At 34.9% G+C, this 13,782-nt stretch overlaps 1 protein-coding gene across 1 annotated transcript in view; it reads left to right on the plus strand.

Moving 5' to 3' along the window:
* RYR2 (ryanodine receptor 2) overlaps window positions 1-13,782 on the plus strand; it is a 362,813-nt gene that overhangs the window by 242,557 nt on the left and 106,474 nt on the right. Inside the window, exons 29-41 of the mRNA XM_088522870.1 lie at window positions 223-575; window positions 1,534-1,648; window positions 2,138-2,298; window positions 2,926-3,085; window positions 3,368-3,454; window positions 4,217-4,443; window positions 5,359-6,160; window positions 6,701-6,901; window positions 7,027-7,132; window positions 9,073-9,216; window positions 10,465-10,738; window positions 12,774-12,888; window positions 13,471-13,603. Coding sequence (XP_088378996.1) covers window positions 223-575; window positions 1,534-1,648; window positions 2,138-2,298; window positions 2,926-3,085; window positions 3,368-3,454; window positions 4,217-4,443; window positions 5,359-6,160; window positions 6,701-6,901; window positions 7,027-7,132; window positions 9,073-9,216; window positions 10,465-10,738; window positions 12,774-12,888; window positions 13,471-13,603 — 2,878 coding nt within the window. The remainder of the gene's footprint in view (window positions 1-222; window positions 576-1,533; window positions 1,649-2,137; window positions 2,299-2,925; window positions 3,086-3,367; window positions 3,455-4,216; window positions 4,444-5,358; window positions 6,161-6,700; window positions 6,902-7,026; window positions 7,133-9,072; window positions 9,217-10,464; window positions 10,739-12,773; window positions 12,889-13,470; window positions 13,604-13,782) is intronic.

Here is a 13,782-nt window from a genome sequence, read left to right on the forward strand (position 1 = left end):
CTTTTGTTGTTCTTCCCAAGATTGGATTTTATCTTTTTAGTGCTTTCTTAACAAAAAACAACAAAAGCCTCTATTACCTTTTTATTTCCCCCTTAAAATGGTAGTACATGATTACAGTGTATTTGAGTGTAGTGTTGCAAGTTTTGGTTTGTTTTAAAATGTCATGGGGAGAAAAGTATCAGCCTCAAAATACATTTATTAATACATCTTGATTTTTGATAGGTGCTGAGAATTGATGGCACGATAGATAGCTGCCCCTGCCTGAAGGTCACGCAGAAATCGTTTGGTTCACAGAACAGTAAAACAGACGTCATGTTCTTTCGATTAAGTATGCCTATTGAATGTGCTGAGGTGTTCTCCAGGACAGCTGCAGGAGGGTTACCAGGCACTGGGCTTTATGGCCCTAAAAATGACTTGGAGGATTATGATGCTGATTCAGATTTCGAGGTTCTAATGAAAACTGCTCACGGTCATCTAGTGCCTGACCGGACAGAGAGAGAAAAAGAAGTCACAAAAACAGAGTTAAACAATCACAAAGATTGTGCTCAAGAAAAACCGTCGCGACTTAAACAGAGGTTAGTAGCACATTTGGCATGTTTTTTGTGGAAGAAAAATGCCTGTCAGGTCTCCAGTGCTTTTACCCTACTTCTTCTCTAAATTTGGATGTATGTGGGACAGTTAACCTTCATGTAATTAATTTACATCATCTGCAAGATACTGACCAAAATTAAGCAAAAGCCTGAAAACATTTATCTAGCTGTTAGAGACTTGTTATTAGATTCATAGTGAAGGCTTTTGAGATCCTCAGATGAAATTCACTCTAAAATCTTAGAAATCCTTTTTTTTTTTTTTTTTTTTGTCAGAACTGGAAAGTCTCTGAAATGGTGTGAGAATTTTTCACAAAACCTCCCCCAAAAAGGGGAAGATGTTTACATAATCTATAGCAAAATCAGCTTAGGTCATTCATTTCATTAAGTGAAGAATATTCTCTAGTTGGTATGTTTGTTCTCCCTAACTTTTCTTACAAAATCAAATGAACGAAGGACCTACTCGATGATACTGCAGAGATTGCTGACACTGGGTCATTGCAATCAGCAGCTTTATGTTCCTTTTCTTCCATTCTCCATCAAACTTATTTGTTAAATATTTCAACTGCAGAATAAATATGAAAGTGTGGATGAAATTATAAAAGCATCAACATAATTTAAGATTCCAGATTCCTTTCCCAAAAACTCATAAACACTTACCAGTCTAATAATTCTTTTTAAGTTAGGAAGGGTTTGGCTTCCAAAAGACTAAATTGTATATTTAATAAAAAATATTTAAGTCTGTCTTTTTCTCTTCTCTGATTGATTCTGTTTGGAACTGCAAGTAAATGATAAGTACATTAATGCTATGCATTAATAATGTAATAAATAATTAAGGTACTAAATACTGTGTCTTCAGGACTAATATATAAGTGCAAAATTCATCCATATTTATACTGTTTTACAGAGTCTCTCATACATTTTGTTTTTATTTGCTTTATTACAGATTTATGCTGAGGAGAACGAAGCCTGATTATAGCACAAGTCACTCAGCACGACTTACTGAGGATGTTCTAGCAGATGATAGAGATGACTATGATTACTTAATGCAAACTTCCACGGTACATTAACCTAGATTTTGTTTATTTGTATATTAAAATAATTTGCATATGGAGACACACAAATTTGGTTGAGTCTGTTTTTGAAACTCTTACTGAAACACTGAGTATCACAGAGGAAAAGTACATGCAGAATCTGTTAAATCTGTACTGTAATTTTATTCAACATTTCGTAAGAGGAATTCCTGATGAAAGTAATAAGGGTTTTGAGTGCTTTTCACTGAGGAGATCAGCTCCATAAGCGCTCCCTCTTTAGCATCTGAAGACAAAAGTACTGCCCTTTCATAATTTTTTCCTTTTTCCAAAAGACATTAGCATTTATTTGCGTTGCTATCCTTATGTTGCTTATGAATTGCACTTGAACAAGCCTGTGCTAGTTTTGAAGAGATTTTCAGATTCTAGAGAAAAAAATAATCTGAATCAAAATAATACAGTAGAAAAATAATAGAAAACAAATATTAACACTTTGTAACATGATGTTTCTATTGACAGTACTATTATTCAGTGAGAATATTTCCTGGTCAAGAACCTGCTAATGTCTGGGTAGGCTGGATTACATCTGACTTTCATCAGTATGACACAACCTTTGACTTGGACAGAGTGCGCACTGTCACAGTTACACTGGGAGATGAAAAGGGGAAGGTTCATGAGAGGTTGGTTACAATTTTCCTAAAAAGATGTATATTTTCATATCTATAAAGGCAACTAACAACTATATAAACTGTAGTTTTACTCCACTTAATGGAATTAGATTCATGAAAAATAAATTGTAATATCAAAATATGCAGACTGGTGTGGTCCCCTTATAACTTGTTTTCTATTCTAAAGCCAAAGACTACAGCTTTTATATGTAGTCTCAGTCATTCATTTCAGAACACGGTCCTTTATTTGTGCAAAACAGAGCTCTCCCTTGTCATGTTTTTGGAACTTTTTGGCTTTGAGCAGGACAGAAATAGTACAAGAACAGCTCTGTCTCTATTTCTGCTTATGGTCCAGATCAAAAACTCTATAGGTTAAGATTAATACTAAACATAAATTTTAACTTGCAATGTTAGTCTTGTCTCTTGATGCTTTATTAATGATTTAAGCATTTGCTTTTTTGGTTGTATTCACTTTTTATTTTTTTCAATTATGAGGTTTAGATCTCAGTGGATTTTGACAGGACCCTCTGTTTTCAGCCACATGCATGCCCCATTGGCTGCAGCAACGCAAATTTATTTTTAGACTTCTACAGAAAGTTTACATACAATCCATAAATAAATTTGTCTTTTGACATTCAGTATCAAACGCAGCAACTGCTATATGGTGTGTGCAGGAGAGAGCATGAGTCCTGGACAAGGACGCAATAATAATGGGCTGGAGATTGGTTGCTTGGTTGATGCTGCCAGTGGTCTGCTGACCTTCACAGCTAATGGCAAGGAACTGGGCACATACTATCAGGTCAGTATTTTTTGATGACATCTTTCAGTGGAGAGTGGAAGAAACCAAAAAAAAAAAGAAAAAGAAAACTCAGACTGAATTTTATTAGTATGATTGTTGCAAGATTGGAAGAAAATATGTAATTACAGCTTTTATGGTAATTTTCCCTCCAGTTAGTATTTCTTGGAGTTTTATTCACAGACTTGAACTTATTGGTGTTCCATGCAGATATTGGGGGGTGTCTAATATTTAACAGTATTTTGCTGTCTTCAGTGGGTATATGTTTTTGCCTCTTTCATGTAGGTTGAACCAAGTACTAAGCTATTTCCTGCTGTATTTGCTCAAGCTACAAGCCCAAATGTTTTCCAATTTGAACTGGGAAGAATAAAGGTAAATAGTGATTTATTATTGTGCAAGTATAGGAGGAATAATGCATTATATCAGGTGATCTTTGTTATTGGTTGTAAAACGTGTTCTTTTTTGGCATATTTTATGAGGCCAGATGTTTTTGCACTCTGTCATTTTACGTTGAACTCAGTTTACGTATCCAAAATATAGTACATAGAATGAGAAGGATTATAACTGATATGAATGGGTAGAAAATATTGCAAAGTCCTGAGAAAGTTTCTGCATATCTTCCTTCATGATGAAATGAAACCAAATGTTTACTCATTAGGCGGATAACATAAATTGCTTTCAGCCACTGGTTTCAGTAAGGCTAATCTTTTATTTTTTAACCAGAGCTATTGATGTCTATGCAGAGTAGGTTAGGCTTTAAAAAAGTTTAAAGATAGGTTTAAACAGTAGACATAAGAAAACTGATCTTAAATTGACTTCCTTGCTTTGGATATGTGAATGTCTAAGAAATCAGAAGAGGTAAGAGAAGTTCCGATCTCTTGTCCATCCCAGGACATTATTAGATCCCAGTACGCATTCCATTCACATTTCTATTTCATATTTGGTTATTTTAGAAAAAAAATATGGCAAATGCTCTTGTGCCACTAATTGTCCAACAGTTACCAGCTGTTTTTATAAGCTAATGAAAATGTTGCTATACTATACCATCCACTTGCTATCTTTTCTGAGAAATATCATATAGTCTTTATTTCTAAAGATGAAGAAGTTGATTGTCTCTTATGTTGGAATTTCCAGAATGTGATGCCCTTATCTGCTGGCTTGTTCAAAAGTGAGCACAAAAACCCAGTCTCTCAATGCCCTCCACGTCTCCATGTCCAGTTTCTGACTCATGTGCTTTGGAGCAGAGTGCCAAACCACTTTCTGAAGGTTGATGTGTCTCGTATCAGTGAACGTCAAGGCTGGATGATACAGTGCATGAATCCTTTGCAGTTCATGGCCCTTCATATTCCAGAAGAAAACAGGTTGATATTGTTTATATGTGCAAGTACACTGGGCTATGTTGGGATTATAAAGCTAGACATGTCATAAATTTTTCTGTAAAAGATGCACTGTCTCTCTTTTTCTCTCTATCTGTAAATATAAGTATATATGTAAGTAAAAGCAATATTTTGATTTTGCTAGTGTTACAATTCTTGTTGCTTTAAAATGTTTTAAAATGTGCATCTTCTTATTTTGTTGTTTCCAACCTACAGTAGCTTGTCTCTAAAATCTTTAATGGTGTATTTAAGTTTTAAATTAAAATGAAAAAGAAACTGAGATAGTAAGTTATTAAAGATAATCTGCAAGATAGGCAAAAATCATTTTTTCTTGGATTTTAAAGATGTGTGGCTAGTCAAACTATTCTATTACTTTAATTTTTCTAAATTTAATTGAGACAATTGGAAAAATAGAGCTTTCAGATTTCCATGTTGTCGAAATGCTAAATACAATGCTAATGACTGGGACTGAAAAGAAAATCACTAAAAATTAAGAATGAAAAAGAAAATTCTGCAAATGAGTTAGTCTACTATCATTGTACAACCCCAGATCTAACATGAATAAATGACATAAATATGTCATCCTATATTAGATTAAAAAGATAATTATTTGTTCTTCAGAATTGTGGTTTTTGTATGAGTAAGTATTCTTTCTAAGTAGGTCTTTTGGATCTTTCCCTATGGAGGGTAACAGGATTTTTATCTTAGGAGTGACTTGGACAAATACCTACCTAAACTTCATTCTTGGTCTGTAATTCACGTGATTTGTTGCATGAAAGTTGAGAAGTGAAAAATTCCATCTACAGAAATCATATTGTCTTTAGAATTTTTTAGAATTTTTAATTGCTTCACTTTGCTAATGTGTTACCCTGATGTATTTTTTCTTTCATTCCTCTGCAGGACAATTGATATTTTAGAGCTGACAGAACAAGAAGAATTGCTGAAATTTCACTATCATACCCTCCGATTGTATTCTGCTGTTTGTGCTTTAGGGAACAACCGGGTGGCCCATGCTATGTGTAGCCATGTGGATGAGTCTCAGCTCCTGTATGCTATTGAGAATAAATATATGCCAGGATTACTACGTGCAGGATATTATGACTTACTTATTGACATTCATCTCAATACCTATGCCACTGCCAGATTAATGATGAATAATGAATTTATTGTTCCAATGACAGATGAAACCAAGAGTATTACTTTGTTTCCTGATGAAAACAAAAAACATGGCCTCCCTGGTATAGGACTTAGCACTTCCTTAAGGCCAAGAATGCAATTCTCCTCCCCAAGTTTTGTAAGCATTAGCAGTGAATGCTTTCAGTTCAGTCCTGAATTCCCTCTGGAAATCTTAAAGGCCAAAACAATAGAGATGCTGACAGAAGCTGTTCAGGAGGGCAGCCTCCATGTTAGAGATCCTGTTGGAGGCTCTACCGAATTTCTTTTCGTCCCACTTATCAAACTGTTTTACACCCTCCTAATTATGGGAATCTTCCATAATGGGGATCTGAAACACATCTTGCAATTAATCGAGCCCCGGGTTTTCAAAGAAGCTATGAGTCAGGAGGATGAAAGTGATTTCTCAGAGAAGGAACTGAGTTCTGATGAGCTTAAGGCAGAAGAAGGAGAGGAAGAAACCAAGGGGGAGCAAGTGCCAAAGGAAGGACTCCTTCAGATGAAACTTCCTGAACCTGTTAAATTACAGGTAATGATACTGCTATGTTATTGGCTGTTACCTTTGTTCGTGCATCCATTTTTCTTCACCTGGTAATTTCTCTTTAAAGGAATACAGTCTGATGCTCTTTGAATAGAGAAGTACTTTACTTACAGAAAATTACAAGATTAATAAATTCCCGATGTAAGATTTTATACTGCAGAAAGAATAATTCTTGTTTCATTAAGTAGAATAACTTTTTAAATTTAAAAGGAATTCTGCGTTTCTCTGGATCCAGGCACACAGAAATTCCCTAGAATCAAGGAGCAAATTCATTGTCTTACAAAAAGAAGTGAAGTTTCTATTCCTTTAGATCTGAGGCACATATGTATCTTGCATATGTCAGATGTGAATTGGTCCTAATCTAGGGTATGTTACAGATTATTTCAGATGCAGTAAATGACTGCACCGAGGATTAGATTCGGTTCATCTGACAGTAACCACGAATGGATCCATTCTTGCTTACACAGCACACACTGAAGTTTTCTTAGCTTGTCTACTCCTTTTGCTCTTCTGATGATGTTTTCTCAGATGTGCCATCTACTGCAGTACCTGTGTGATTGCCAGGTACGACACCGGATAGAAGCCATTGTAGCATTTTCTGATGATTTTGTGGCCAGACTTCAAGAGAACCAGCGCTTCCGGTACAATGAAGTGATGCAGGCCTTGAACATGTCTGCTGCCCTGACAGCTAGGAAAACAAAAGAATTTCGCTCCCCCCCTCAGGAACAGGTACAGCCTACAGTGAACCATTTATTGTTTTTCTGTGCTATGTGTGTGGTAGATTTGTTTTCATAGTTTTGCCTATAGAAATCACTGTTGCCAGCTTTGACTTTGTATTCATTTTGTTTTTTAAGATTAATATGCTGCTGAACTTTAAAGATGATAAAAATGATTGTCCTTGCCCTGAAGAAATCCGGGATCAACTCTTGGATTTCCATGAAGACCTTATGGCACACTGTGGTACGTCCTGTTTCTGAATATATTTATTTTAATATTTATACTAGCTTGAAAAGCAATTTTCTAAATAATTTTAGTAACTCTCCAACTAAGTAACCTGGAGATTATTTTTTATCAATAATAAATACAGTCCCAATAAAGATACACAGCTCATACTATGCTGTGCTCCTTGCCCTTGAGTGTATTTGCCACTCCCCCTCTAATCTGCTACCATCCAAAAGTACTGAAGATGCATAATGATACTTCAAAGTGAGTTTTTGTTTTAAAAGTCAAAAAAATAAAGGGAAAACTGAAAGTGAACTGTCAGTTGGCAGAAAACTAAAATGCAATAAAGAATCTAGAAAAAGTGTTTTAAAAGATGTGGAGACTTCCTTTTTTTTTTTTGCTTTTTACATTTCTCTTTTTTTTTTGCCATTGTTCTCTTCTTTCCTTTACCTAGTTCAGTGTTGTCAGTATTGTTCTTTTGTCTCCTTTGTGAAGAATTCACAATTCGAATAATCTACAAGGAGAAAACTAATTCCATGGGTCAGAAGACTCATTGCAGTAGAACCATTCTGTGTTCTATATGTGTTCAAAACATGGCTATTAGAAATTAAGTAGGACATTGGCACATCCTGGGTCCATTCTTTGATCACAATTCGAAGATTCACATGTTGTAGAAATGGTTAAAGTTATATTAACATTTTGCAAATCAGGCAAGTACAATAAAAGCTCAGGGAGCTGCATAAATGCGGGCAAACAGACATTTCATTTAAGCAATTCCACAGCATCTCTCTATTCTCATTCATGAGACATTTCTGTCTCTTTATTGTTATTTTGCTTGAATAAGCTGCCATCCATAGCATTTTGTAATGTGACTGAGTGTAAAATAGAGAGTTATTGATGGTTGCTGAGTTTAACACTGATTGCCCAGAGAGGACATAGAAATATTCCAAACCTGACTTAGCAGAGGAGCAACTTCTCTAAGTGTCTCTGCTTTCACGAGGTGGATTAGACTAGATGGCATCCACAAACCTCAGCAATTCTGATTCTGTAAAGTCTCACATATGCATTTTTTAAGTGCGTATAATTTGCTATAAGAGATATAGAAAAGCCTCTGTACAGTGAAGGTGTACTTCCTACTCAATGGTCACTACAAATTACATTTATAGTAGCTTTAGTACATTCATTTTTGGGGAAAAAAGTGAATTAAATTCTTGTATTCTTTGCTAGTACAATTTGAACTATACAGTGTCACAGGAAAGTATTTATGTACTATTGAGGTACATGAGTCCAGCACATACACACATGGAAACATCCATACTGTTAAATGGCTAACACAGTGCTAACATAATTTTAGTTCAAGCTAACCACCCTCATGTACATAGGTCAGAGACTAGCATGGGCCAGGGACCATTCCTGTTGGCAGCTTGAATGGCATCATCTGTTTTTAGTACTGCAAGGTCATGTAGCTACAAGATTGCCAGCCATACTGTGGCACTGGCTTCACAGACAGTGAATAACCATGGGCCCATTATATTTTTATTAGTAGAAATACAGATTAAGAAACCAATCGTCCCTCCATTTTGGTGATGGGGAAATTAAAATTTAGTGAAAGCCTGAAAGTCCGTTAATGAAGATTTAAATCACAGATTTGGAAAGAGAAACATGTATATTATGTATCTTGTGTAACAATGCACAATTTCTACACTGAGTTAATAAGAATTTATACAATAAGTTAATAAGAGAATAATCCTTACTGGCTTATTTCTTACCTTGTATGACTGCCTCATTCTGCACTTGTCCCAGATTGCTCGTAGTGCATCCCACATCAAGGGTTTTTGCAGTTCTAACAGAGCAGAACAGTATTTTTCATTGGATTATATTTGTAGGTACAAGCACATCAGTAACTGGTTTATTTTTTGTGACGTTGATTATTATTTAGTGAATAATTTTGATTTCAGGAATTGAACTAGATGAAGATGGAAGCTTGGATGGAAACAATGATTTAACCATTAGGGGTCGTCTCCTATACCTTATGGAAAAAGTCACATATCTGAAGAAGAAGCAAACTGAGAAGCCAGTCGATGATGATGCTAAGACATCCTGTAAGTAAAATTAAATTGCAATTTAGTGTATCATAATTCCAAATGGAAAAGAGGCAGACAGAGATATGTCATCACCAAAACAAGATAGATTTTTACTGAAATATCTGTGCACTGTAAGGTTTGTAGCTCTAACTAAGCTTAACTGGAATGTTTAGGGTAGACAGTTTTTTTTTTCCTGTATTGAAAAAAATCTTATATTGGTCTTTCTAGAATGTATCTTACTTTACATGGGATTAATGCAGATTTAATTATAGCAGGGTCTTAATTTGGAGCACTCATAAAACCATCTAAAAACACCTCCAACTGAGTACTTGGATGAAGAATACCGAAAGAAAGAAGTCTGTACAACTAAGCCTTAATTTGTATTGCTGTACTTATGGGAAACCTCGCCACTCAACATAGAATCCAGAGTTTATTTTTTGTGATTGTTGCTCTGTCATTTTTCTGACACCTTCTGCATTTTCTCATGTTGATGAGCGTCATTGTCAGTGACATCCAAGTTCTGCATGAACTGGATCAAAGAATTGTGTATTTTTTTTTCTTTACTTTGTCAATTCTGATTTTTTTGCTTGTATTGTGGTGGCACTGGCTTGTGGCAGTTATTTTTAAAAAATATGTTATTCTAAAAGATAATTGCTATTCTAGAATATATCTTATTCTAAAACAATATTCTGTGTGACAGTAGAAAAACCTATAATGCAGCGTTTGAACAATAGCACTGAAATACAGTACTATTACTCTTTTAAAATAATTTTTCCTACATTTTCTACTTCATTCTCATATTTTTTTTTCTGTAAACTGTGGCCATCTCCTGGTCATTATCTTTTTATGGACACTCTTATTTTCTTCACACAGCATTTATATGTGCTACCATTTTTTTTTCCCAGTACCATTCATAATATATAAGAAAAACTCTCCGACCTGAATTTCTGGAAACTCTTGAAAACACTATATAGAAATATATGTGTCCACTTTGTGAACATCTTGTATGTCTTCATCCTTTTTTATGTTACCAAATTCAGGCTTTATGTATTTTAGTTTTGAATATAGGCTTTCATTTTTAGATGTTTATTTTTATCATCTGCGATTATATTTTTATTTGTTAGTCTGCTAAATAAATACCAAGAAAGGACTGAATTTAAGGACTGAATTAATTCCAGTATGTGTTGCATAATGGGTTCCGAGGGACTACTGGTATTGATATGAGCAATTAATGGTAACTTTGTGATTTATGTGTTTTCTTCACAGCTACTCTTCAGCAGTTGATTTCAGATACAATGGTACGCTGGGCCCAGGAGTCAGTCATAGAAGACCCGGAGTTAGTGAGGGCCATGTTTGTATTGCTACATCGTCAATATGATGGCATTGGTGGCTTGGTTCGAGCCCTACCAAAGACCTACACGATAAATAGTGTGTCAGTGGAAGACACAATCAATCTTCTGGCGTCCCTTGGCCAAATCCGTTCCTTGCTCAGTGTCAGAATGGGGAAGGAGGAAGAAAAGCTTATGATTCGTGGATTAGGGTAAATGACTGCAGTGTAGCAAATCTTCATTTACAGATATTTACTGTTATTTGTTGTGTAGTTATCTTCCAAGTTATGCATAATGTTTGAATGCTTAAATGCAGAAGTTTCATATATTTTAGTAATTTCAGTTGTAAGATATTTTGTAGCATTATTATTATTTGCATAATTTTCAGAGGGTAGCAAATATCATCTCCAAAATTTCTAAGATTTGAAAACGCATATGTAATGTTTTATGATGCTACAGGACATAGTTTGTTATCACATTTTAAGTGCTATGATTCTAATGAGTACTGTCAACTCTGATGTATTAGTAATCCCGAGTCAACAACAGTGATGACAACAATGGCAATGACAACGAAAGATAGATAGGATTAATAAAGAATGTCAGGAATGAAAGGAGAAGAAAAGCTTTTGTAGTGCAAAATATATTTTCTTTCTGGGCTTGCTGAAAACTTCAAATGTGGTAAACTTGTATAAATAGTTCTGCGTTGCCAGGGTGAAAAATACTTATTTCATTGCTTTCCAGCAGATCTTATGTTCCCTGATTGCTACAATGTGTAGAGTACTTAAATTAAGGCTTTGACATAGCCTACTTATGGCTTTGCAAAGGGGAAAGTCAGTTGCATATGACCATACACAAAGTATTGAGAGTTTCGTACCACTTTTTTATCTCAAATTTAAGTTGTTGTGATTCATTTGACCCAATTTAGTTTGAAAATGAGTAAATGATTACTAGATTCTGGCACTGCTGTGTCTGACAAAAATGTCAGCGTGATTTTCATTTCATGTTTTGCTTTCTTTTTGTTTTTTTTTTTTTTGTCATCTTTGTCATATGTTGGTAGCTAAAGTTTTGTAAGACACATTAGTTTACTAAAGTCATTAGTGATGTGTGAATGTCTGGTGCAAGAGGAAAAGAGCTACTCTTTGTTTACCTAGTGTTCTCCTCTGCCCTCTGCTGTTATCCTGATATTTTCTATCAATCATATTTGTGACCATCTTGTCACCACGGCCTCCGTGTGCCATTTGTACCTTCTGTAGTTTAACCCAGACTCCAGTGCTTATTTAGAAATGACGAGGAAAAAGACCGACTAGTCTCCCTGATTTATTGACAGCAAGAGACTAAAACAGTGCCATCTACTTCAGATTCTGTTGTATGACTGGTAGTCGTAGATTTATAGCTTTTAGAATGATGAATACATCTCTCTGCCTTACTTCTTTTATAAGACTGAATTTTTCCTTCATGAAATTTTCCTAATCCCAGAAGCTGGAGCTCAGGAAAAAAGGACTATCATGAGACATACAGTGAAATCTGAACACCTGTCAGCAGTATTTCCTGTAGTGACTAGTCTTTTTCTTCCATGACCTAATTACTTTTATATTTATTTCTTGGTCACATGTTATTTCAAGACTTAATGCATTTCTTAGAAATGTGACTACTTTTGAAATACAAATTTAATTGAACGTCACCACCTCATCATAAAATATTGAGACTATAATCTTCAGGACTGATTTCAAGTATTTAAATTGTTCTGTAGGTAGAAGAGAGAAGCATGTCCTTTTGAACAGTAATTTACGAAATAATGTTAACATTTATGAAGCAAATGTTTCTGCTCCTTTAATACTTAGAGGGGAGCTGATATACTTAGTTGAATTTAAAGTTTAAGCAGTATAACAGCTTTGATCGTGCTTTCACCCGGAAATATTTTTTAGTTCTGAAATGGAATACCTATATCCAGTAATGGATATATCTAATGAAAATAGAAGAGTATCACACCACAGTCAACAGGTGATTGGGGCTAGGGCAATAACTATAATATGGGACAAGAAATGTCAGGTCCTTTCTCATGGTACATGAAATATATAATATCTGTAGCAGGAGATGGGTAGAGACTCAATGAGAAAAACACCGAAAAAAATGATCTACCAGAGATGGTGAAGAATTACACAGTAAACCAGCTTTGCAAATAAGATATAACAAGTAACATATTCGTCATAACATTTTAATCCAATTTCTTCTTTTGTTCTCCTGTAGAGACATCATGAATAATAAAGTATTTTACCAACATCCAAATCTCATGAGAGCTCTAGGCATGCATGAGACGGTCATGGAAGTCATGGTAAATGTGCTTGGTGGAGGAGAATCCAAGGTAAAGCAATTAGAAGGCAGAAATTCAGTTAGAATATAACTTTTCAAAGTTTTATCCTGTAAAGCACTGAGCAGTGCCTGAAGATACTAGGACCATAAACTCTTACTAATTTTCATTACCACAATAGTAGATTAAGTTTCCACAAGAATCCATTTTTCCATTCTAGGGAAGATGGAATTAATGTTACTATCTCAGAAGCTTAAAAGAGAAACTGCAAATAGCACTTCATGTGCTCATTGAGTCTTACGTGATTTTGGGTTTTTGCTTTTTTTTTTTTTTTAGAAGCTAACAAAAATGGATGCTATATCACTCTGTTAATCTGAATATTGCACTTTTTTCATGTTTGAATCTAGAATTTATGTGTTATCCCAGCTGTTTCTTTTCAAACTTACAAGTTGTTCTACAGGGATGAGGAGTTATTTACCTGCTGAGAAAGTCCTCTTGATTTCACCTAGACAGATAACTTAATGGGGTGCAGTGAATACAGTACAGAAATACTAGTATATTAACCGGCATGACCTTTTGCAGATTTTATGCTTGTTTTAGAGCTTTACCTTTAGACTTTTTATTTGCTTTTTTTAGGAAATCACTTTTCCAAAGATGGTGGCAAATTGCTGTCGTTTTCTATGTTATTTTTGCCGCATTAGCAGGCAGAATCAGAAAGCTATGTTTGATCATCTTAGCTATTTATTGGAAAACAGCAGTGTTGGCCTTGGTAAGTGATAACATAGATCATAACTGATTTTCATGTGACTGAGATTCCAAACAAAAGGGAAGTTTTAAGATATTTTGCTATTTTTTATACTGAAAAAAAGTATTTTCCTGCATCCATCCATTTGTACCACATTTATCTTGAATTTTCTCTATTACCTGGGGAAAAAGCATCCTCTTCTA

This window comes from Tinamus guttatus, unplaced genomic scaffold (genome assembly GCF_059628265.1).
Source record: "Tinamus guttatus ecotype Peru unplaced genomic scaffold, ASM5962826v1 Tinamus_guttatus_pri_ptg000011l, whole genome shotgun sequence".
Lineage (NCBI taxonomy): Eukaryota > Metazoa > Chordata > Aves > Tinamiformes > Tinamidae > Tinamus > Tinamus guttatus.